This window comes from Zophobas morio, unplaced genomic scaffold (assembly GCF_036711695.1).
Source record: "Zophobas morio isolate AGI-343-1 ecotype UQ-CSIRO unplaced genomic scaffold, CSIRO_AGI_Zmor_V1 ptg000011l, whole genome shotgun sequence".
NCBI lineage: Eukaryota > Metazoa > Arthropoda > Insecta > Coleoptera > Tenebrionidae > Zophobas > Zophobas morio.
This window is the reverse complement of record NW_026972116.1, coordinates 25,750,287-25,775,326: the sequence shown is the minus strand read 5'-3', so window position 1 is coordinate 25,775,326 and position 25,040 is coordinate 25,750,287. Positions and strand designations below refer to the sequence as shown.

At 30.2% G+C, this 25,040-nt stretch overlaps 1 protein-coding gene across 1 annotated transcript in view; it reads right to left on the bottom strand.

The window, feature by feature from the left end:
* Positions 1–25,040, bottom strand: part of LOC135127287 (alkaline phosphatase-like) — a 227,489-nt gene that overhangs the window by 11,549 nt on the left and 190,900 nt on the right. The window contains exon 8 of the mRNA XM_064053733.1: positions 3,074–3,268. Within this exon, the coding sequence (XP_063909803.1) occupies positions 3,074–3,268 (195 nt within the window). The remainder of the gene's footprint in view (positions 1–3,073; positions 3,269–25,040) is intronic.

Here is a 25,040-nt window from a genome sequence, read left to right as displayed (position 1 = left end):
AATCCTAAAACTGATATGTCAAAAAATTGAAAAATTGAGACAACGAAAAACTGGAAAATTCAAAAATCTAAAAATCGAAAAACCGAGGAATCTAAAGATCAAAAATTTTTAAAGACGAAAAATCCGACAGTGTCGAAAAATCGAGAAGTCAAAACATCAAAAAATTGAAAAATTCAAAAACTGGAAACTTTAGAAATTGAAAAATCCAAAAATATTAAATTTATGAAAACAAAAATGAAAAATCGCTCTGGATAATTAAAAAAAACGAGAAACCAGGACATCGCAAATGAAAAACCGAAAAACTGGATCGCAAAATAAAAAAAAAAACGAGAACCAGGAATTCAAAAAATCTGCAATTTAAAAAACTGAAAACGAAAAATCGAAAAATTTGTTTAAAAAATTGATAAATTGAAAAATCCCAAAACTGAAATGCCAAAAAATTGAAAAAACGAGACGTCGAAAATTGAAAATTTTCCAAAATTAAAATTTTCAAAAATTGAGAAATGGAAAACTTGAAAAATAAAAAATAAATCCAAGAGTCGAAAACTCGAAAAATCAAGAAATCAAAACATCAAAAAATTGAAAAATCCAAAGATATTAATTTTGTGAAAACGGAAATTTAAAAAATCCAAATTCTGAAACATCCAAAAAAAAACAGAACTCAGAAAAGCGAAAAATCTGCAATTTAAATAATCGAAAATGAAAAATCGAAAGATGAAATTGAAAAATTGAAAATCCCAAAACTGAAATGCCAAAAAACTGAAAAATCGATTCGCGGAAAAACTGGAAAATCTAAAAACCTGAAAATCGAATTTGAAAGGTTGAAAAATCCTAAGACCGAACCATCGGAACATCAAAAAATTGGAAAATCTGAAATTTAAAATATAAAAACATCGAAAAATTGAATAAACCGGACGCTGAAAATCCCCAAAATTTAAAAATTCGAATATTGAAAAACCAAAAATTCCATAAATGAAATATTCGAAAAATCAAACAAATTAAAATACAAAAATCTAAAAAGTTAAAATAAAAAGCTATTAATCCAAATTTTGAAAATGGAAAGTCGATAAATCGAAAGTCCTGAAATCGAAAAGTCGAAAAATGGAAAGACTGAAAAATCGAGAAATTGAACTTAAAATAATTCGAGTATCGAAAAATGCAAAATTCGAAGAATGTAAAAATTGAAAATTCGAAATTTTAAAAATTGAAAATTTTAAAAATCGCAAATCCGGAAAATCGAAAAATCAAAAACCTGAGAAATCCAAACATCGAAAAATTGAAAACTGTAACATCGAGATCGCGAAACATCAAAAGATCGACAAACAGAAAAATCTAAAATTAAAATATCAAAGAGTGGAAAAATTCCAATAGTGAAATGTTAAAAAATCGTAAAATCGAAAAATTGACAAATCGTAAATGTAAAATTTCAAATATACGAAAAACTGAAAAATCGAAAAACCGGGAAATCCGTAAAACAAGAAGTCGGGAAATCGAAAAATCTAAAATTTAAAAAATCGAAAAGTTGAAAAATCCAAAAATGGAAACATTTTCAGAAATGGAAAATATCGAAAAATCGAGAAAAATTGAAAATTTTAAAAATGGAAAACAATTGAAAAACCTTAAAACTGAAATATCGAGAAATAGACAAGAAAATTTGAAAAATGTAGAATTAAAGAGTCGAAGAACTCCTCCATGTCGGGATAAATTTTGAATAACGATTCACCATTCTTACGATAACCACAAAAAGTTTACAAGATTTCAGACCGTTTAGTTTTGCAACTTCATAGTCAGTTACAAAATGTACAATTTTGATTTTCTTTCCAAAAATCTGGATATCCGGACGATTTTCCAAATACACCTTAGTTTACGTTTAGGAAGTAAAAAGCCCGAACGAGTTATAGAATAAACAAACCGGGTTTAAATTTTAAACAATGGACAATAAAGATCGCTTTTATGTCTAAGTAGATGAGGGTAATAAAGTTGTTATTTTGGATAAGGAGGACTAATACGAGAGGGTTTACCGCCTGCTCGTTGACGATCTTATCCGTCGATTTTTAGAAACTCATTACTCGAAATGGTAGATGAGGTAAACAACCCTTTCAAATCACGTAGAAATATTATTACAGTACAGCGTGCTAAAAATTCATAAAACCTGAAAACGAACTAAGTAATAACTCGCCGGCTTCGTTTAACAATTGAGTAATCAAAGAACTCATTCAATTTAATTTGAATTGATTTCAATTTTTTTATTTTCTCCGCACAAACGTGACACCAACATAGACGCGTATAACTGAATTATTGATTTTTGTTCTTGAGCCATTTAAGCCCTTTCGTAAAAGTTTGAACGATAGTATACTTAAATTGTTTACAGGAGCTTATCCTCTAATTAATGCACTCCCACACACACAATTTTCCGAAGCCTTGAGTGCCATCATTCTTGTTAATAAAGTTACAAACATCGACAAAGATTCGAGCGACTAAATCTCCTGAAAATACCGTTTCAATTAAAACCTCAAACCCATTGTTTTTAGTAAATTCCTTTTATTGTGCGTTACTTCAAAACGGACAAACTCCAATATCTATTTACACTTCCCACAAGCGGAAATTCTGTTTGAACTAACTACCAGATACGATCCAGACTTGGCTTACTTTGTAGATGATTTTTCTTAAATGATATTTACAGAAACAACAATTTTTCCTGGATTGTTAACACAGCATTATCGGTTCAAGTCTGAGAACAAAGACATGTGATGACTTAAGTCCGTTCTACCCCCTGCGACTGAAAAACTAGTTTATTTTCGGGCACCCCGATATTAAAAGTTGCGTTATAACCAAAGTTGTTAAGTTTTAGAGTTTCGGCCATCAATCACGAGCCCACGCCCGAACTCCGTCAGACACAACCATATCACGAATTCAATTTTATCCGAACCGATTTCGAAAAAACCAGAAACAATGTTATTTACAGTTAGCACTCGACTCTTCCACTTCCGATTCGCCCCCAGATAAAGAAACTAATTACTCCCGAATATTCCCACTCAGAAACACGAAAAAAGCGAAAAGCAAAAGCATTTACCCAGAATGGGATGTCCTCGTGGCGTCGCTTGTCCTCCCATTGTTAGAACGTGGGAGTGATCCGAAGTTACAACAATTAACGTCTCCGTAGGATTTATAAGAGCGAGAGCGGCGAGAAGAGCAGTCTCCATCGCAAGAGTTTCGTCTAAGGCCCGGTAGGCGTTGTTGTAGTGGTGAGCGTGATCGATACGGCCACCTAGAAGTACATAATAAGCACAGAAATTAGAAAATCATCCAGACCGAAATTGTCACACACAACATTTAATCCGAATGCAGCGGACGGACGGTTTGATGAGGCCGGCATTAATTATGGTGAATTATGTGATCCGAAAGCAATCACTTCGTTGTTCGGACAAATAAACGAGTTGTTTGCGGAGTGAATTAGTGCCGGGGTGATTTCGGTGGAGGGGTTTATAGCACGTGATCTGGAGCGGGGGATGGGCGAAATTATGGGGACATTTTTTTGCGTGGTTGTGGTGGGCTAAAAAGCTGTTGTTTTTACGTATGTGTAGTTGTTACGGTCTTATTCTAATTAACAATAAAATTAACAATAGTGAATATGCTGAGGAAATAGAAAAAATAAAATGAAAATAAATAAGAGCGACACATCAAAAATTTTAACATAAATGTAGCAATTAATTAATCTAAGGCAAGTAAAGTGAGGACTGTTAAAATGATACGACGAAATTAAGTTCATTAAGTAAGGGCGGCCATAAAAAATTACTTTTTTAAGTTTTTGAATGAAGTTCAATAATACAAAATTTCTGCGTACATATAGAAATTCCTCATTAACAATTTCTAACAAAGGTTTCAACTGACAGTGACGTGGAGGGTAGCATCCATATAATTTAGAGTAAACAAAGTTAGAAAATTTGACAGTAAAGCGATTGGTCTGAACATTTTGATATTAGAATTATCACCTGATTTGAAAACCGGATATATTTTTGATAACTTCCATATATTTAGTCGAATAATTAAATTGAAAATGTGGCAAAGCGATTTGATGAAACACTGGATACAGTCAACTAAAATAAAAGCAGGAATATTATCGGGACCAGAGACACAGTTCCCCTTTAACTTCTTTCTCGATATTAGAAAATCATTACTATCTACCGAAAATGAGCGTAAGACCGAAGTCACACAAGAAGAATCGCCGACTTTATAACCATCACAATTTTCACTACCACAAAATTCATATATTATTCATTAAGGGGACTCGCTAGACGAGGTATAACATTTTTTTGGTTTTTTGTATGAAAAAATTATATTAATATAGATGTATCATACATCAAACTGCAGCTTTTTTCATATTCTAGAGCGCAGAGACCAGTTTAATCAACTAAAAAAATATGGCTGAGAAATATCGTAAAAAAAGCACCATTGTATGTTTTCTTTTCAAGTTTTTTGAGTTATGCTCATAGCCATCATAGAATCGCACATGGATAAAACATCACTTTTTACAGGGTGCAGAGTCATTAAATGTTTGTTAGTGGTACAATTTGTTTAAATAATAATGTGTTTATTAAAATCAAAATATACCATAAATTAATGCAAAATACGCCGAATAATTTTAACAGGAATATCAGAGGAAAATTAATGATCTATTGGTTAGCAGAGTTTTTAACAAAAACTAACAATTATTTAAAAAAATGGGTATCAATTCGACAGAATTTGAGCAGTTAGTTCAGTACTTTGCCGATAGGAGGGCCACTAAAATTTACGGAAGCGACTTTCCAGGTAAAACCCTTATCGCCTGCTCTACCATAAGCTGATTGTTAGAGTTCTCGGCTGATTTTTCTAATTTTTGGCAAGGAACTCAGTTTTATAACAAGCCGCCAGGACCGGCCGTAGTAATCTATTGTTAAGGAAATTAACTTTTACGCAATGAGGTACTATCATAAAACCGAATTAAAACTGGGGAACTATAATATTTTTACTCCACTCAGGGTCCTGAATTCAATACACATGATTACTAAAAATTCATTGTAATATTATTGTTAATATATATTTTGCTTTGTTAATTAATAAAACTAATAACCATATTTATAATAATAATAAAAAATATATAAAATACAGCTTTTGTTTAACACGTATAAGTAGCTAAGTGTATCTACTACTTATCCCAGAAAGGAGGTGTTTTAAAAAAGCCCTACGCCTAGTAACTTCTTCCTTCATTGTTTATTCGAAAAAAGTGCTCGTATATGTTTTCATTTGCCGAGAGATCATTTTCAAAATATATTTATAATAAAAATATGCAAGTCTTGGTGATGAAAAATGTACTCCTAATAAATTATTAAAGTACATAAAAATAGAAACAAATTTTATTTATTTAAAAAAAAATCTCTCGCAAAGGCAGGTTCCTCTTTCTTCTTGAATCAATTATTTCGGGCAATAACGCGCCAAAGTAAAATCTGCCAAGTTTATCTGCCATCTTTTTACATATATTTCTTCGTATTTATAAATTTTTTCTATATTTATTCCTTTGGGTGTCCATACAACAAAATAAACTTGTGAAATACCCGTAACAAACATTTGTTCCTGGACTTGAAAGTAGTAATCATGATTTTTTTTTAGTTTCAATTCTCTGTCTGTCAATGTACAAAATTTGATTATTTTTTTTATAACCGCTTCTTCGGGAGACAAATCTTGCGATTTTGAAGGGCATTTAATTTCTACTAATGCACTCTTATCCTCCAGAACCCTGTCTGGACTAGCAGCCAAGTAAGGAAATTGTTTTGAAATAAACAAGGCACACCGTTCAGTTTTTATATTTTTATTTATTTCAAAACACTTGACAGCTTTTTCCTCACTTTGATGTCCATAGTATGTATGACTATTACCTCTAAAGTACTGTACAACACAGATTCCACAGTTTCAGCTATTGCTGTAGTCGGTCTAAGTTTGTAAATACGTCCAAAATTTGAAGCAGTAACCCTAATTTCTCTTTCTTTTACCCAAATGTGCCTGTTTCTGTCTATTTCAATTTGGTCTAAATTCACAAAATTTCTACATCCATGACAGGATTTTCTAAAAAATATTTAAACCATAATTGCAGTCGGGACCAGCATACGTAAATTTTTTAGGACATATTTTTTTTACGAATACTTTGTCTAAAACGAGCTTGTTTTATAGACGAACAATATTTTTTTGTTATTAAACCAGAACCGTTTTAATCACAATATATTTACTTATCCCCTCTAAGAAATTGATGACGTCACCTCAAAATTTTGCTGAATAAATCCTATCTAAATTGTATAAAATATGATGAGTCACTTCTTGTGATTTATCACTCCATTCATGTTTTTTGAGTTTGCATATACAGGATGACCCCAAAAATTAATGAATGCGTAAATCTATTTTATTGATTTAATCAGGAACTACAGAATCCAATGCTTTGAAATCTTGCAAATGTTTTAAGGTTATAAAGAGCATAATACGTTTTTAGTCAAAATATATTTGCTTATCCCCTCCAAAAAATTGATGACGTCAGGAACTACAAAACCGAATGCTTTGAAATCTAATGTGAAAAAAAACATAATAGACATGCAGTCGTCACTTTTCCGAAAGCGAGGGAAGTACTGTCAACTCTTTAGACCAATTTTTTTTATTTTTCCATTTTTCCATTTCTCAATTTTTCAATCGTTCAGTTTGGGATTTTTTCACTGTTTCGATTCTTTAATTTCCCTTCCATTTTTAGGTTTTTCAATATTTCAGCTTTGGAATTTTGCAATATTTCGTTTCTTCAATTTTTCAAATTTTTGATATTGTGTTTTCTCGGTTTTTAAATTTTTCGATATTTTAATTTTTCAGTTTTTAACGTTTTAAGTTTTTAGATTTCTCACTATCTCGACTTTTCGATTTTTCAGTTCCATGATTTTTCAATTTGTCGAATTTTTAAATTTTAGATTTTTTGTTCTCGATCATTCAATTTTCTGAGTTTTCAGGCTTTCAGATTTTTTTTGTTGTTCAATTCTTGGATTTTAAAAATTTTTGTTTTTTAAATTTTCCTATTTATCAACTTACTGGGATCTCAATGTTTTGATTTTTTGATTGTTCAATTTCACGATTTTTTGAATTTTTAGTTTTTGATACGAATTTTTTTTTCAAAAATTTTCAGTTTTTCAATTTATTAACTTTACGATATTTCAGTTTTACGATTTTTAAATTATTTTATTTTTCAGTTTTCAATTTTTGACGTTTCTAAATTTTTCGATTTTTCAATTTTTCGATTAACTGATTTTTTGATTTTCCCATTTCTCTATTTCTTGATTTTTCAATTCTTTCTTCAATTGTGATTTTTCAATTTTTCGATTTCTGGATTTTTCAATGTTTCAGTTTTGGATTTTTTCACTTTTCCGATTCTTCAATTTTCTTTCCATTTTTCAGTTTTTCAAGATTTCAGTTTTGACTTTTTTCACTTTTTCGATTTTTCAATTTTCCTTCCATTTTTCAGTTTTTCAGTATTTCAGTTCTGAGATTTTGCAATGTTTCGGTTCTTCAATTTTTCCATTTTTTGATGTTTCGATTTCTCGGTTTTTCAATTTTTCGATAGGTATTTTAATTTTTCAATTTTTAAGTTCTAGATTTTCCGTTAATTTTTTTGTTTTCCTTGATGTTTTGATTTCTCGATTATTTGATTTTTCAAGTTGTCGGTTTAGATTTTTTGGTTTTCCAATTCTTCGATTTTTAAATTGTTTAATTTTTAGATTGTTCAATTTCTCGATTTATGGAATTTTCAATTTTTCGGTTTACCGATTTTTTTCATTTAAAATGTTTCAATTTTTCAATTATTAAATTTTCGATTTTTCAATTTTGGTGTAATTTGAAAACGGTATTAATAATACATTTAGGCGAATAAACTAATAGACGGGTTTGATAAGCCTTGTTTGCTCTACGAATATTAAAATTAATATGTCAAAAGAATACGAGAAATGATTATTCTGTGCTGAAGGTATGTTGTGGGCCGCCTGTCATAAATTATCATTATTCTGCATTATCGGCTTTTTCGTACTCGAGAGGTCGAGAAAATGTAAAAGTGGCTATTCGTCCGATGGACTCGATTACTGTATTCTTAGCTTACGCTCGGGAAGTAATTAATAAGTGTGACAAATTCAAACATATACCAATGATAAAAATTTAGATACTTTACTTATTTTTTTACACCGCACTCTGTAAAAAACAGACTGACAATTTTCATCTAACACTAGTTCGGGATACCTTTTAATCCAGCCGTGGACACTTGCAGCCAAATTTGGCATTTTGGACTCGAAGTTCACTTGTCAGTACCAAAATAAGGACTGACAAAATTAACCGTCCAAATTTTTGCAAAAATATAATGTAAGTGCCAAAAAGAACGTTTTCACGCTCGTCAAAACACCAAAAAAAAATTGGTCGAAAGCTGTTGCGACAGAACTTCCCTCGCACCTCGAGCAGTGAAATATATCCAGCATTTTTGAGTTGAATTTTTACTTTACAGAATTTTGTAATGACGTTATCAACATTTTTTCAAGGACATGTATATCTACTTGGATTTTTGCAGTGTAACACTAAAAACAACAGTATTGTATTCCCAAAATTTTCTGGGAAAATGGGGTGAGCCGTTCCTGATTTAATCAATAAAATAAACTGACACATTCTTTAATTTTTTTGAGCAAATCTAAAAAATAAGTATTAAATTTCACAAATTTTTATAAGATTAATATGGGCAAAATTAGTTTTAACTTAACAAATACTAGGTCCGCCCACCCGCCCCCTATTTTCTCAGAGGTTATATCATTTGCCAAAATAAGACTTATGTTATAACCTAAGTAGTCGTTGAAACTGTAAAAGCTATTTCTAATTAAAAAAGATTTATCTGACTTTAGAAATTGATTGGATGGAAGGTTACGGTAACTATTAGGCAATTGATTAAAAAATCTTATACAGAAATAGTTTGTGGCATTCCTACAGCGAGAAAAGTTTATTAGCTAAAAACCAGAGTTCTGCATGGAAATGTATATTAAGAAGAGAAGTTGTCACTAATTCAGTGGCTGATACACTTTTACTATTAGTAGTATCATCTGCATATTGAACTAAAGAATAATTATGAGAAAAAAAAAGTGGCACGTTATTCTCCTAGATTAGAAAAACGAATGCATGGTATAACAACACTTTACCATTAGCGCAGGGCATCGCGGTGGTGATCTATTGGTTATGAGTCAGGAATGCGGAGCAGACGTCACGCGTTCGATTCCAAACTTGTCCTTTGGTGTTTTTTTTTCTTTTTCTCTTGCATTGTGTATTATCTATGTCTATGATGTCATAACAAATCTTTGTCTGGGGCCCCAAATGTATTTTTTTTATAATGTGAAACCTTCTCGGTGGTCCCAATTATCTTTTTTGAAAATGTAAAACCTTCTCGGGGGCTCCAAATGTTTTTTTTTATAATGTGAAACCTTCTCGGGGGTCCCAACTGTCTTCTTCAAAAATGTAAAACTTTCTCGAGGAAGTCAGATGTATATTTTGAAAATGTAAAACCTTCTCGAGGGCCCCAAATATATATCTTAATAATGTAAAATCTTCTCGGGGGTCCCAATTGTCTTTTTTGAAAATATAAACCTTCTCGGGGATCGAAGTTGTCTCTTTTGAAAATGTAAAACCTTCTCGGGAGCCCGAAATGTCTTTTTTTAATGTGAAACCTTCTCCACCGTCTCAAGTGCTTTTTTAAAAATGTAAAACTTTGTCTAGGGCCCCAAATGTATTTTTTTAATAATGTGGAACCTGCTCGGTGGTCCCAATTGTCTTTTTTGAAAATAAAAAACTTCTCGGGGGCTCCAATATTTATTTTTTTTATAATGTGAAACTTTCTCGGGGGTCCCAACTGTCTTCTTTAGAAATGTAAAATCTTCTCGAAGAAGCCAGCTGCATATTTTAAAAATGTAAAACCTTTTCGGGGATCCCAACTGTGCATTTTGGATCTGTAAAACATTTTCGGATATCTCATCTGTCTTGTTGATTTTTCAGTTTTTCGATTTTTAATTTTTAGATTTTCGAATTTTTCTGTAGGTGCTTCAACATTTTTTAATTTTTCAAATTTTGACGTTTCTGAATTTTCAGTTTTCCGATTTCTTAATTAATCTACTTTTTTATTTTCTCATTTCTCGACTTCCTGAAGTTTCGATTTTTCAATTCTTCAATTTTTCGGTTTTTCAGGTTTTTGATTTTTCAATTTTTTCGATTTTTTAAGTTTGCGAATTTTCGACTTTGCTATTTTGAATTCTCGATTTCTCAATTTTTCAATGTAGTTCTATTTTGTATTAATTTTTACATATTTTTAGTCACAATTTTAGTGATTTTTCCATAATTTCGAAATTTTTTTATTTTTTGACTTCTCGACTTTTCGACTACTCGATTTCTCTTTGTTTTTCGATTTCTCGATGTCTCAGTTTTTTAATTTTTCGATGTTTCGATTTTTCGATTTGTCAGCTTTTCGATTTTTAATCATCCCAGTTTTCAATTTTCCAATTTTTTAAATTTTCGAGTTTCGGTTTCTCGATTTGTTGATTTTTATTTTTGTTATTTTTTGATGTTCGGATTTCTTCATTTTTCAATTTTACGATATTTCAATGTTTTAAATTTTAGAAATTTCGATTTTTCGATTTTTCACTTCTTCAATATGTTTTTATTTTTGAAACTTTAACGACTCTGAAGTTTCAGTTTTCCTATTTCTCAATTAATCTGTTTGTTTATTTTTCCATTTCTCGACTTCCCATAGTTTAGATTTTTCCAGTCTCCAATTTTTCGGCTTTTCAGATTTTTGATTTTTCAATTTTGTTCTATTTTTTTATCAATTTTTAAATATTTTTAGTCACAATTTTGATGATTTTTCCATACTTTCTCAATTTTTCGATTTTTTTATTTCTCGATTTTCCGACTCCTCCATTTCTTTTGGTTTTTCGATTTCTCGATGTCCTAGTTTTTTAATTTTTCGATGTTTTAGTTTTTTAATTTTTCGATGTTTCGATTCTTCGATTTGTCGGTATTTTGATTTTTGAATCATTCAATTTTTCAATTTTCCAATTTTGTAACTTTTCGAGTTTCGATTTCTCGATTTGTTTTTTTCAATTTTACGATATTTTAATGTTTCAATATTTCAAATTTTAGATTTATCAAATTTTCAGTAGGTACTTCAATATTTTTTAATTTTTCAAATTTTGACGTTTCTTAATTTTCAGTTTCAGATTTGTCAATTAATCTATTTTTTTATTTTTCCATTTCTCGACTTCCCAAAATTTCAATTTTTCAAGTCTATAATTTTTCAATTTTTCAAGTCTATAATTTTTCAATTTTTTAGGTTTTTGATTTTTCAATTTTTCGATTTTTTAAGTTTGCGATTTTTCGACTTTGCTGTTTTGAATTCTCGATTTCTTAATTTTTCAATTTTGTTCTATTTTGTATTCATTTTTACATATTTTTAGTCACAATTTTAATTGTCGACTTCTCGACATTTCGACTCCTCGATTTTTTTTGGTTTTTCGATTTCTCGATGTCTAAGTTTTTTAGTTTTTCGATGTTTGGATTTTTAGATATGTCAGCTATTCGATGTTTACAACTGTAAAACATTCTCGGGGATCCTATATGTCTTTTTTAAAAATGTAAAACCTTCTCGGAGGACCCAAATGTAATTTTTTAATAATATGAAACCTTCTCGGGAGTCCCAACTGTCTTCTTTAAAAATATAAAACTTTCTCGAGGAAGCCAGCTGTATATTTTAAAAATGTAAAACCTTCTCGGGGGCCCCAACTGTATTTTTTAATAATGTAAAACTTTCTCGGGGGTCCCAAATGTCGTTTTTGAAAATGTAAAGCTTCTCGGGGATCTCAACTGTGTATTTTAAAACTGTAAAGCATTCTCGGGGGTCCCAGTTGTCTTTTTTTAAATGTAAAACCTTCTCGGAGGACCCAAATGTATTTGCTTAATAATGTGAAACCTTCTTGGGGCTCCCAGCTGTCTTTTATGAAAATGTAAAACATTCTCGGGGGCCCCAAATGTTGTTTTTAGAATATGAAACCTTCTCGGGGGTCTCAACTGTCTTATTTAAAAATGTAAAACCTTCTCAGGGACTCCAAATATATTTTTTTAATAAGATGAAACCTTCTCGGGGATCCCAATTGTCTTTTTTGAAAATGTAAACCTTCTCGGGGGTCCCAACTGCCTTTTTTTAAAATGAAAAAACCTTCTCCAGGAAGCCAGCTGTATATTTTAAAAATGTAAAACCTTCTCGGGGGCCACAAATGTATTTTTTAATAATGTAAAACCTTCTCGGGGGTCCCAATTGTCTTTTTTGAAAATGTAAATCTTCTCGGGGATTCCAACTATTTTAAAACTGTAAAACATTCTCGGTGTTCTCATCTGTCTTTTTTAAAAATGTAAAACCTTCTCCGGAGAGCCAAATGTCTTTTTTTTAATGTGAAACCTTCTCGGGGGTTCCAACTCGCTTTTTTAATAATGTAAAACCTTCTCGGGAGCCCCAATTTTTTTTTTTTTTTTGAAAAATGTAAAACCTTCTCGATGACTCCAAACGTATTTTTTTAATGTGAAACCTTCTCGGGGGTCCCAACTCTCCTTTTTTAAAAAAGGCGAAACCTTCTTGGGGGCTCCAAGCGTCTTTTTTTAAGACTATGAAACCTTCTCGGAATCCCAATTGTCTTTTTTAAAAATGGAAAACCTTCTTGGGGGCCCCAAAATCATATTAATTTATTATTACATATTTTTACCAAAAATGTATACATATCACGCGCATATTTCTTCTAATATTGTGATGCATGCAATCCGATCTTACCTATTCTTAATTACACACTGATGGAATTCACGTTCCTAGAGAAAATATATATTACACGCTTCGCCTCATTTATTTCTGTCTGTTTATTACGTCGAGTCTTAATTATAACTACGGAACGTTTAATATGAAGCTCTAGTTCATATTTGGAGGAAATACTGCGTTTTGTTATTTAAAATTGCCGCAGCGTGGAAGCACAAAGCCTCCTGACGTCAGCGTACAGACAGCTATATTAAAACCCCGAACTTAAAATGAAGCTTAAGTGGATCAATGTAGACCGAGTTTTTTGTAAATGGTAGACGTCGATCGAGGTTTATGCTTTGCTGAGGTTCCGAGTTTTTTATGTTTTATGAATTATGATCAGGGCTTTATTGCCTTTAATGTTAATAGTGGATGTTGTAACTGAATATAAACTGTCTGTAAAGTTAGTAATGGACGTTATTAAATAGAAATATCGTTTCCCGATTAATCTGATACCTAAATGCTAAAGCACTAAAGCCGCTGTTGAATATAAATAAAGTGTTCGTCAACGAGAAGTAGTAAGTAGTAAGCACTAGGTGGACTAAGAACTTTAAATTGTTTTTAATTATTTCTCTCGATAAATGTGTTCGTAAATTCAAAACACATCTGAAAACTAATCAATGGGACTAAAATAGAAAACATCAAACTTCAGACAATATTTGCCCAGACGTCAATGTAAATTCAGTAATGTATTCATATGAACTTGGCCTCCAAAAACGACGACGAAAACATATTATCGAAATTTTGGAGTGTTTGTTTTATGAAATCTTGATAAAAACAGTGTTATTGTGTTATTCATCATTTCGATATCAGTTAATAAAGCTAATAGATCTTGCCGATTTTATCAGTCCCATAGATTTATTTTGTTTCCAGTAACAGAATACACCGATAGGCATCTGATATCAGCGACTCCCTGTGTAGTTTGGGCGCTTAATCTCTTAACAAAGAGTATAACAACTCGGATTTTTTCTATTTCCATTTTGGGATGGTTATTTGCAAAAATTTTCGTTTTTTCAATTTTGTGCTTTGGTTAAGGTCACTTTGCAATTAAATTCTTGTTAAATGAGGTGAAAACTTTATGAAGAAAATTTTAATAAAACAAGGCAGCAGTTCTAAATTAGATGATTAATCATTGCAAAGGCGACAGAAAAAACACAAAGGAGACGCTGTTTCGCAAGCTTTGACTTTACTAGGAATGTTATGCTCAAACTGAATTCCTCAATTTCGATATTTCGCTTTACAAACTTCATCGAAATAACTAGCTAGTCAACATGGATCGCTTTGCCGTCGTCATGTCCCTGAATCTATTTTTTCCCGACTCTGTCAATTACACCCTATTGAAATTCTCGGCTGATATTAAATATTGAATTTTGGTAGAGCAACGGTCGTAAGTCCTTCCAGTTGAGAAAGTTTCGAAGTAGATTAAAGTGCCGTTCATGAATTGAATTCCGTATTTGCATAATTATGTCGTCGAAGCAGAATTTTTTTATTCGTTTCGATTAGAATTCAGAAAAGTTTTATTACTGCACTTGAGTTATTGTTTCGAAGATTACTCAAGAACAGAGTGACTCGCAAAGAATATTCATAACATTTATGTAAATGTTGCGAGCTGGAAATTACGAAATGGAGAAATTATGTTTTTTCACTTCGTTAGGTATTCGAGAGATGTTTTGTAGAAAACAGAGTAATTAAACTTTTTACTACAGCTAGTCATAAACCGGGCTGTTTATCCGTAAAAGCGAAAAGGTTTTACGTGTGCAAAAAACGAAAAGTAATAAAGAATTATTTCGTGTTTTATTAATATTGCTTTGGAAATTAAGGAGCCGTATTTTTCGGCATAAACATCATAAAGAAATTTTTTATTATTTTTTTGAGACTTCCGAAACCCCCGTATATAATGTACTGAAGAGAAAATCCGGCATTTTCCAGACACCCCGTATAGTGTATATATATTAATTATATTATACATAGTATTCTTTGAACACACTACTCAAAAACATGTTTTTAATTTTTCGTAGAGAAATAAAGATTTTACAGTTAAGCTCCACCTTCTTGATTCACGACGAATAAAAAAAAGCGTCATAATTGAGATAGGGAATTTTCTATACGGAAATATCGATTTTGCAATAAGGCTCCACCTTGTAATTGCAAAATCCATATTTCCTTTCAAAAATGTACCATTTTAACCATGTTCTAAGTCGCTTGTTGTGAAAAGATGTCTATGTGTCTTTGACATCTCTGGAATCTCTGTATATCTACATCCTATGGAATCTCTAGAATCTCTAGAGAGTCTGGAAACCTAAGAATAATTTTCAGAATCTTTCGAATTTTTAGGACCTCTAGGATATTTAGATTCCCTAGAATCTCCAAAATCTCTACAATTGCTGAAACCACTGGAATCTAAAACTTTGGAATTTTTACAATTTTTAGAGTGTCCACAATCTTTGGTTTCTCCAGAATCCTTCGAATTTTTCGAACCTGTAGAATCTCTAAAAATCTGTAGAATTTCTAAAATGGCTAGACTCTAAAACTTGTACAATTTCTCGAATTTCTAGATTCGGTATAATTTTTTTTAATTACTAGAATCTCTAGAATCTTTGGAGGGTCTGGAAACTTTGGAATCTCTAAAATCTTCCTAATGTAAGGAATTTTTTAGAGTCTCTAGGATATTAAGAATCTAAAACTTTTGAAATCCTTAGAATTTTTACAATTTTTAGTATTTCCAGAATCTCTAGAATGGCTGCAATCGCTAGGCTCTACATCTTGTACAATTTCTAGAATTTCTAGATTATGTATAAATTTTTGAATTTCTATAATCTTTGGAATCTCCGGAATCCCTGAATCTCTAAATCCTATGGCATTTCTAGTATCTTTAGAACGTCTGGAATCTTTAGAATCTCTAAAATCTTCAGAATCTAAAGAATTTTTAGGATCTCTAGGATATTTAGATCGAATCCCCAGAATTTTTGGAATCTTTGAAATTTTTAAAGTTTTTACTATTTTTAGAGTTTCCACAATCTTTAGGATCTCCAGAATCACCAGAAGCTCTAGAATCTCTAAAAACTCTAGAATCTATAGAATCGAATTTTTCGAACCTGTAGAATTTCTATAATGGGTAGACTCTAAAACTTGACAATTTCTGGAATTTCTAGATTCTGCAAAATTTTTTTAATTACTAGAATCTTTTAAATATCTAGAATCTCTAGAATCTTTAGAGAGTCTGGAAACTTTGGAACCTCTAAAATCTTCAGAATGTAACTAATTTTGAGGGTCTCTAGAATTCTTAGAATCTAAAACTTTTGCAATCTTTGGGATTTGTGAAATTTTTACAATTTTTAGAGTGTCTACAACTTTTAGTATTCCAGAATTTCCAGAATCTGTAGAATAGCTGCAATCGCTAGGTTCTACATCTTGTACAATTTCTAGAATTTCTAGATTCTGTATAATGTTTTGAATTTCTAGAATCTTCGGAATCTTTGGAAACCCTGAATCTGGAAATCCTATGGAATTTCTAGGATCTTTAGAACGTCTGGAATCTTTAGAATCTCTAAAATCTTCAGAATCTAAAGAATTTTTAGGGTCTCTAGGATACTCAAAATCCCTAGAACTTTTGAATTTTTGGAGTGTCAACAATCTTTAGTATCTCCAGAATCTCCAGATCCTCGAGAATCTCTAAAAACTCTAGAATCTATAGAATCCTTCGAATTTTTCGAAACTGTAGAATTTCTAGAATGGCTAGACCTCGGGTGAACATCCGCTTTTTTTATTTAAAAATTCGAGGTTCGCCATTTGGAAAGATGGAAGTCAACTTGTGATTGAATGCAGCTTTTACCTTGTTCGATAAAATTCTTGTTAATTTCCGATACCTACGAGATTAAATTCAATTAAGTTTTAATTTGTTATAATGAAGTTTTTGGAATAAGTCTTAGATTAGATTAAACGGGCCGGAATCCACCTCTGGCGTCTCGAAAACATGGCCGTTCTATCTCAAAATCAATAATTCCTCGCTGTTGGCATGTATTCATGCTGCAGCAGGTGTTTCGACATTATTATAATAATCTAAAACGATGTCCCAAAAATATGAGGTAAGTCCACCTAAATGGATCACGGTTTGCGCCCCCACGTCGTTCTTTATGCTCAAATGACGCCATTTATTTTCCAAGCAATAATAATTTCATCAGTGTCACTTTTAATTGCCCCTCATTTCCCAAACCTCTATCCTTAATGCCTAGGAAATCCAGATAATAACAACATTCCACGGACAAAAGACATCAATAAGGCGTTTGTTGCTTGCGGAAATTATGCGTAAATCCACCCACAAAAGCTTTCTCTGGAAACCGATGCAAGGGTTTATTAACGGAACAATGAAACAAGTAAAAGACTAATAATAGAGTCATGAAATCGTGCAAGAGCGAAATTCGCTACTTTCGCGGGGATTTTCCCCGCATAAATCCCCGCAACCGGCCGATTTCAAAGTTAACTATACATCGAAAGTCAATTATGGAAATCGCGTTATAATTTTATTTGTTCGACGAGAATTCCCATAAAATGTAAATTCCTTCAATAATCAGCCGCTAATCGCTTGTTTCGTCTGTGCACATTATTGCTTTGTGATTTTATTGAATCCCGAATCCGCTGTAAACTCGTAAACCAAATTTATTGACGAGAAGCTTACCATGCTTGGTTTATCTTTAAGCCGTTTAGATTGTTTTTCAGCAGGTTTCATAATTGGGGATTTGCGTAAACAACCCGACACTGGGATACTTTTTTCCAAAAAAATCAACTGGTTTTTGTACCGGTGACAGACGTTGGGGTTTTAACGCTCTATTTTAAAATGTTATTTTGTTGGTGAAATAATTGCCAGTTCGGAATCTAAGTAAGTATATCGTTGTCTGAGAACTTGTTTGATCCGCAGACCGGAGTTCACTCAGGCCAATGTCGACTCTAAGCGTTCAGAATTTCTGAGGAAAACGATTATAATTCAGGTGTTTTTACTTACAAACAATATCACATCTCATATGTTTCACTCGATTTTGGCATGCAACATTTTTTGTTTAACTAAAAATTAATTCTTTAATAATTGTGTTTGATACTAACAAAATGTCCTAAATTAGCAATACTAGTGGAACCTTAATCCTTCAATAGATTTTTTTTCGTGAAAGCGCAGTTATTTATTTGTTTTAGAAGCATTGTGTCCTATTTTGTATTAATGTTTATATATTTTTAGTCACAATTTTGGTGGTTATTTATTTTATCCTGTTTTTCAATTTTCCAATTTTTAAATGTTCGAGTTTCGATTTCTCAGTTTGTTGATTTCTCAGTTTTTCGATTTTTAAATTTTAGATTTTGGAATTTTTATTTTTTTGATTTTTTAATGTTTATCCATTTTCAGATTTACGATATTTTAATTTTTCAATGTTATAAATTTTCGATTTTTCGATTTTTCGATTTTTTAGTTTTTTATTTTACCATTTTTCAACTTACAAAATTTTTCAATTCTTCAGTTTTTCAGTTTTTCAGGTTTTTAATTTTTTAATTTTTCTATTTTTAAGTTTGCGATTTTTCGACTTTGCTGTTTCGACTTTTCGATTTCTCAATTTTTCAATCTTGTTCTATTTTGTATAAATTTTTACAATTTTGGTGATTTTTCCATACTTTCTAATTTTTTTCGATTTTTTGACTTCTCGACTTGTCGACTATTCGATTTCTTGTTTTTTAATTTTTTGATAGTTCGATTTGTCGGTTTTTTCCAATTTTGAATTATCCGATGTTTCAATTTTCCAATTTTTTAAATTTGCGAATTTCGATTTCTCGATTTGTTGATTTTTTAGTTTTTCGATTTTTAAATTTTAAAGTTTTGAATTTTTATTTCTTTCATTTTTTGATGTTTGGATTCCTCCATTTTTCAATTTTACGATATTTCAATGTTTTAAATTTTAGATACATATTTCGATTTTTCGATTTTTCAGTTCTTCAATATTTTTAAATTTTTCAAATTTTGATGATTCTGAATTTTCAGTTTTTCGATTTCTCAATTCATCGATTTTGTTAATTTTTTTCCCATTCCTCGACTTTACAATGTTTCGATTCTTCAATTATTCAATTTTTCGGTTTTTAAGTTTTTTCGACTTTACTGTTTTGACTATTCGGTTTCTCGATTTTTCGACTCCTCGATTTCTTTGGGTTTTTTGATTTCTCGATGTCTAAGTTTTTAAATTTTCGAGTTTCGATTTCTCGATTTGTTGATTTTTATTTTTTTCATTTTTTGATGTTTGGATTTCTCCATTTATCAATTTTACGAATTTTTAATTGTTCAATATTTTAAATTTTAGATATTTCGATTTTTCGATTTTTCAGTGTTCTTCAAAATTTTTTAATTTTTCAAATTTTGAAGTTTCTGAATGTTCAGTTTTCCGATTTCTCAATTAAACTATTTTTTTATTTTCCCATTCCCCGATTTCCCAAAGTTTCGATTTTTCAATTCTTCAATTTTTCTGTTTTTCAGGTTCTTGATTTTTCAATTTTTCGATTTTTTAAGTTTGCGATTTTTGGACTTTGCTGTTTTGACTTTTCTATTTATCAATTTTTCAATTTTGTTCTATTTTGTATTGATTTTTATATATTTTTAGTCACAATTGTGGTGATTTTTCCATACTTTCCCAATTTTTCGATTTTTTGACTTCTCGATTTTCCGACTCCTCGATTTCTTTTGGTTTTTCAATTTCTCGATGTCTCAGTTTGTTAATTTTTCCATGTTTCAATTTTTCGATTTGTCAGCTTTTCGATTTTTGAATCGTCCGATTTTTCAATTTTCCAATTTTTTTTAATTTTCTAGTTTCGGTTTCTCGATTTGTTGATTTTTCAGTTTTTCGGTTTTTGAATTTTAGATTTTCGAATTTTTATTTTTTTGATTTTTTGATGTTTGGATTTCTCCATTTTTCAATTTTATGATATTTTAGTTTTTCAATGTTTTAAATTTTAGATTTTTCGATTTATCAATTTTTCAGTTCTTCAATATCTTTTAATTTTTCAAATTTTGACGTTTCTGAATTTTCAGTTTTCCCATTTCTCGACACAGTTTCAATTTTTCAATTCTTCAATTTTTCGGTTTTTGAAGTTTTTGATTTTTCAATTTTTCGATTTTTTAAGGTTACGATTTTTCGACTTTGTTGTTTTGATTTTTCGATTTCTCAATTTTTCAATTTTGTTCTATTTTGTAGATATCAATTTTTAAATATTTTTAGTCACAATTTTGGTGATTTTTCCATACTTTCTCAATTTTTGGATTTTTAGATGTCTCGATTTTCCGACTGCTCCATATCTTTTGGTTCTTCCATTTCTCAATGTCTCAGTTTTTAATTTTCCGATGATTCGATTTTTCAATTTGTCAGCTTTTCGATTTTTGATTCATTCGATTTTTCAATTTCCGATTTTTTTAAATTTTCTAGTTTCGGTTTCTCGATTTGTTGATTTTTCAGTTTTTCGGTGTTTGAATTTTCGATTTCTCAATTAATCTATTTTTTTATTTTCCCACTTCTGGACTTCCCGAATATTTTTGGTTTTTTTAAGTTTGCGATGTTTCGACTTTGCTGTTTTGACTTTTCGATTGAACAATTTTTGGATATTTCGTTCAATTTTGTGATTTTTCAGTTTTGCGATTCTTCAATTTTTCTTCTAATTTCGAAATTTCAGTTTTGAGATGTTTTAGTACTTATTTGGACTTTTCGATTTTTTGAGTTCAGGATTTTTCGATTTCTCGACATTTTACTTTTTGGATGTTCAATTTTTCGTTTATAAAACTTTAGATTTTTAAATTTTTCGACTGTTTTATACTTCGATTTCTCAATTTTTCAACTTTTTGATATTTTAGCTTTTCAATTCTTAAATTTAAAATTTTTTTTTCTTCAATATTTCAATTTTCGGAACTTTAAAATTTTTGATTATCCAGTTTATTTTTTAATTTTTCGTTTATGCAATTTTTCGATGTTTCGAAATATAAATATGCCAAAATAAAACTGAAAAATCGAAAATTTGAGAAGTCGAAAAATTCGAGTTAAAAATGGAAAAATTGTTAAAACCAGAGATTAGTAATCAAAACATCGCATCATTCTAAAATCGATAAATCGTGACCTCAAAAAATTGAAAAATCGAAAATTTTAAAATTCGGAAAATTGGAAAATTAAAATTTGAAATTTCTAAAAATCTAGAATTTCAAAAACTGAATAATTAAAAATCGAAAAGTTGAAAAATTGAGAATTCGAAATATAAAACAGTCGAAACATTGAAAAATCTAAAGTGTAAAAAACAAAAACAGAAATCGAAACGAAAAAATCCAAAAATAAAAAATTGAAAAATCGGAAATTCCAGAAGTCGGAAAATCGAAAATCCGAAGAATCGAAATATTAAAAAATCCCAAAACTGAAAGAAATAACCAAAAATTGAATGATTCAAAAATTGGATAATTCAGAAATTGAAACGAAAAAATCCAAAAAATAAAAAATTGAAAAATCGGAAATTCCAGAAGTCGGAAAATCGAAAATCCGAAGAATCGATATATTAAAAAATCCGAAAACTGAAAGAAATAACCAAAAATTGAAAAATTAAAAAGTCGGATAATTGAGAAATCGGAACGAAAAAACCCGAAAAATAAAAAATAGAAAAATCGGAAAATCCAGAAGTCGAAAAATCGAAAATCCGAAGAATCGAAATATTAAAAATCCCTAAACTGACAGAAACAACCAAAAATTGAAAAATTAAAAATTGGATAATTCAGAAATCGAAACGAAAAAATTCAAAAAATAAAAAATTAAAAAATCGGAAATTCCAGAAGTCGGAAAATCGAAAATCCGAAGAATCGATATATTAAAAAATCCGAAAACTGAAAGAAATAACCAAAAATTGAAAAATTAAAAAGTCGGATAATTGAGAAATCGGAACGAAAAAACCCGAAAAATAAAAAATAGAAAAATCGGAAAATCCAGAAGTCGAAAAATCGAAAATCCGAAGAATCGAAATATTAAAAATCCCTAAACTGACAGAAACAACCAAAAATTGAAAAATTAAAAATTGGATAATTGAGAAATCAAAACGGAAAAATTCAAAAAATAAAAAATTGAAAAATCAGAAAATCCAGAATTCGAAAAATCGAAAATCCGAAGAAACGAAATATTAAAAATCCCTAAACTGACAGAAACAACCAAAAATTGAAAAATTAAAAATTGGATAATTCAGAAATCGAAACGAAAAAATTCAAAAAATAAAAAATTGAAAAATCGGAAAATCCAGATGTCGAAAAATCGAAAATCCAAATAAACGAAATATTAAGAAATCCCAAAACTGAAAGAAATAACCAAAAATTGAAAAATTAAAAAATTGAATATTTGAGAAATTGAAACGAAAAAATCCAAAAAATAAAAACTTGAAAAATCAGAAAATCCAGAAGGCAGAAAATCGAAAATCCGAAGAATCGGACTATTAAAAAATTCCAAAACTGAAAGAAATAACCAAAAATTGAAAAATTGGATAATTGAGAATTCGAAACGAAAAAATACAAAAAATAAAAAATCGAAAAATCGAAAAATCCAGAAGCCGAAAAATCGAAAATTCGAAGAATCGAAATATTAAAAATTCCTAAACTGAAAGAAACAACCAAAAATTGAAAAATTAAAAATTGGATAATTCAGAAATCGAAACAAAAAAATTGAAAAATCGGAAAATCCAGAAGTCGAAAAATCGAAAATTCGAAGAATCAAAATATTGAAAATCAAAAAACTGAAAGAAATAACCAAAAATTGAAAAATTAAAAATTTGGATAATTCAGAAATCGAAACGAAAAATTCCAAAAAATAAAAAATTGAAAAATCGGAAAATCTAAAAGTCGAAAAATTGAAAATCGGAAGAATCGAAATATTAAAAAATCACAAAACTGAAAGAAATAACCAAAAACTAAAAAATTGAAAAATTGGATAATTCAGAAATCGAAACGAAAAATTCCAAAAAATTGAAAAATCGGAAAATCCAGAAGTCGAAAAATCGAAAATCGGAAGAATCAATATATAAAGAAATCCCAAAACTGAAAGAAATAACCAAAAATTGAATAATAAAAAATTGGATAATTGAGAAATCGAAAAACCAAAAAAGCAAAGTCGAAAAATCGAAACTTTGAGAAGTCGAGAAATGAAAAAATCGAAAATAGATTAATTGAGAAACAACGTCAAAATTTGAAAAATTGAAAAACAGAAATACTGAAGAACTGAAAAATCAAAAAAAAACGAGAAATAGAAAAGTCCAAAATTCGAAACATTGAAAAATTAAAATACCGCAAAATTGAAAAATCGAGAAATCCAAACATCAACAAATCAAAAAATAAAAATTCGAAAATCCAAAATTTAAAAATCGAAAATCGATGAATCGAGAAACTGAACAATCAAAGCACCGAAACATCTGAATTCGAGATCTCAAAAAATTGAAAAATTGAAAATTCAAAAATTCGGAAAATTGGAATATTAAAGTTTAGAAGAACTGAAAACTCGAGTCGAAAAATTAAGATATTGAAAAGTTGAAACATTGAGAAATCGAAGCATAAAACCGCCGAAATATTGAAAAATCTAAAGTTTAACAAAAAATTGAAAATCAAAAAGGAAAAGATTGAGAAATCAAAAATCCAGAAATCCAAAAATCGAGAAGTTGAAAAATCGAAATATTGAAAATCCCAAAACTGAAAGAAGTACCTATCCAAAAAATTGAGAAATTAAAAAATTGGAAAATTGAGAAACCAGAAAAATTAAAGAAGTGAAAAATTGAAACTTTGGGAAGTCGAGAAATGGCATAATAAAAAAAATACTTCAGAAATCGGAAAACTGAAAATTTAGAAACGTCAAAATTAGAAAAATTGAAAAATCAAAAAGTTCAGGACTATGTTACTTTTTAACTCTTAAGCAACATTTATTCGACAAAATTGTAAGATGAGATCATCAATTCCTGGCAGGCATTTTGACTAACGGTTTGACATGCTTCCAATAACTCTAAATTGGAAAATGTTGTTACTTTTTTTTCCAAAAATCTTAACGTCCAGTGGCGGCTGGTGACCTTTTGAAATGGGGGGACACAATTTGATTGATGAGTTAAATATGAAGAAATAAAACAGGTTGTCATTACCAATTAATAGACGAAATTGTGTGACGGAAATAAATACAAAAATACATTCAATAAAAATAAAAAAGGATTTCTCCACATACCTTTTTGCCTTCGGTGTTCATGGCATTTAAAAGTTTATTTTGGACAGTTTTAGGCGTTCCTTTAAAAACCGTTGCTTCTTTCAAATGATCTGATAAAGTCGAATTCAGCCATAAAATCAATCAGACCTCGAAATATATCTGGATTTTGTGATTCCCTACTTTCGTCATGTCCACGTAAAGCAAATTCAAACACTCCGCAAAATTTTATGCCAATTATCAATCGGCGTAATATATGGCGATTTTTGTCGACCCTTGCCTTATGTGCCCGAATATTATTAATATAAGCGGTGTGTAGTTGTTTCCGAATGTCTGTATTACCGAGAAGATTATCCAAGAATATTTATCATACGTGTTCGCGCAGAAGGAAAATTAAAACCCGCAGTAGTAACTCAATCCTCCAGAGCACGATCGCAATGGGCTCACAAGCCAGTTGTATCAGGCGCATATCAAGCGGCCACGACGTGTACTTTCCATTGCACCGGTGTAAACAAAACATCTAAATCGGTCATGCTTCGGTCCATTCGGTCTCTGTGCTCGGCTTTTATCAGCATTTCATCAGAAATAACATATCATATATCCAAGGCACATCTTTAGATGCAAGTGGAAGTAAGTTTTGATACATTTTATACAAGTGGAGCGAGATAAAAAAATTAGTTTTGATAATTATGACACAAATGTCCGGATAATTTTTTAAATATTGAAAATTACTATTTTGCTATGTCCAGTGTGTTTGTAGACGTTGTAATTTTGGGGGGGCACGTGCTCTTGTGCCCCCCGGCACCAGCCGCCCCTGTTAACGTCTAAGGTGAAACCTCAACACGTAAACGGAAGATATAAAATTTAAATTACATCTACTATTGTTAAATTTAGAGATTACGTCATTTCATTGTTGG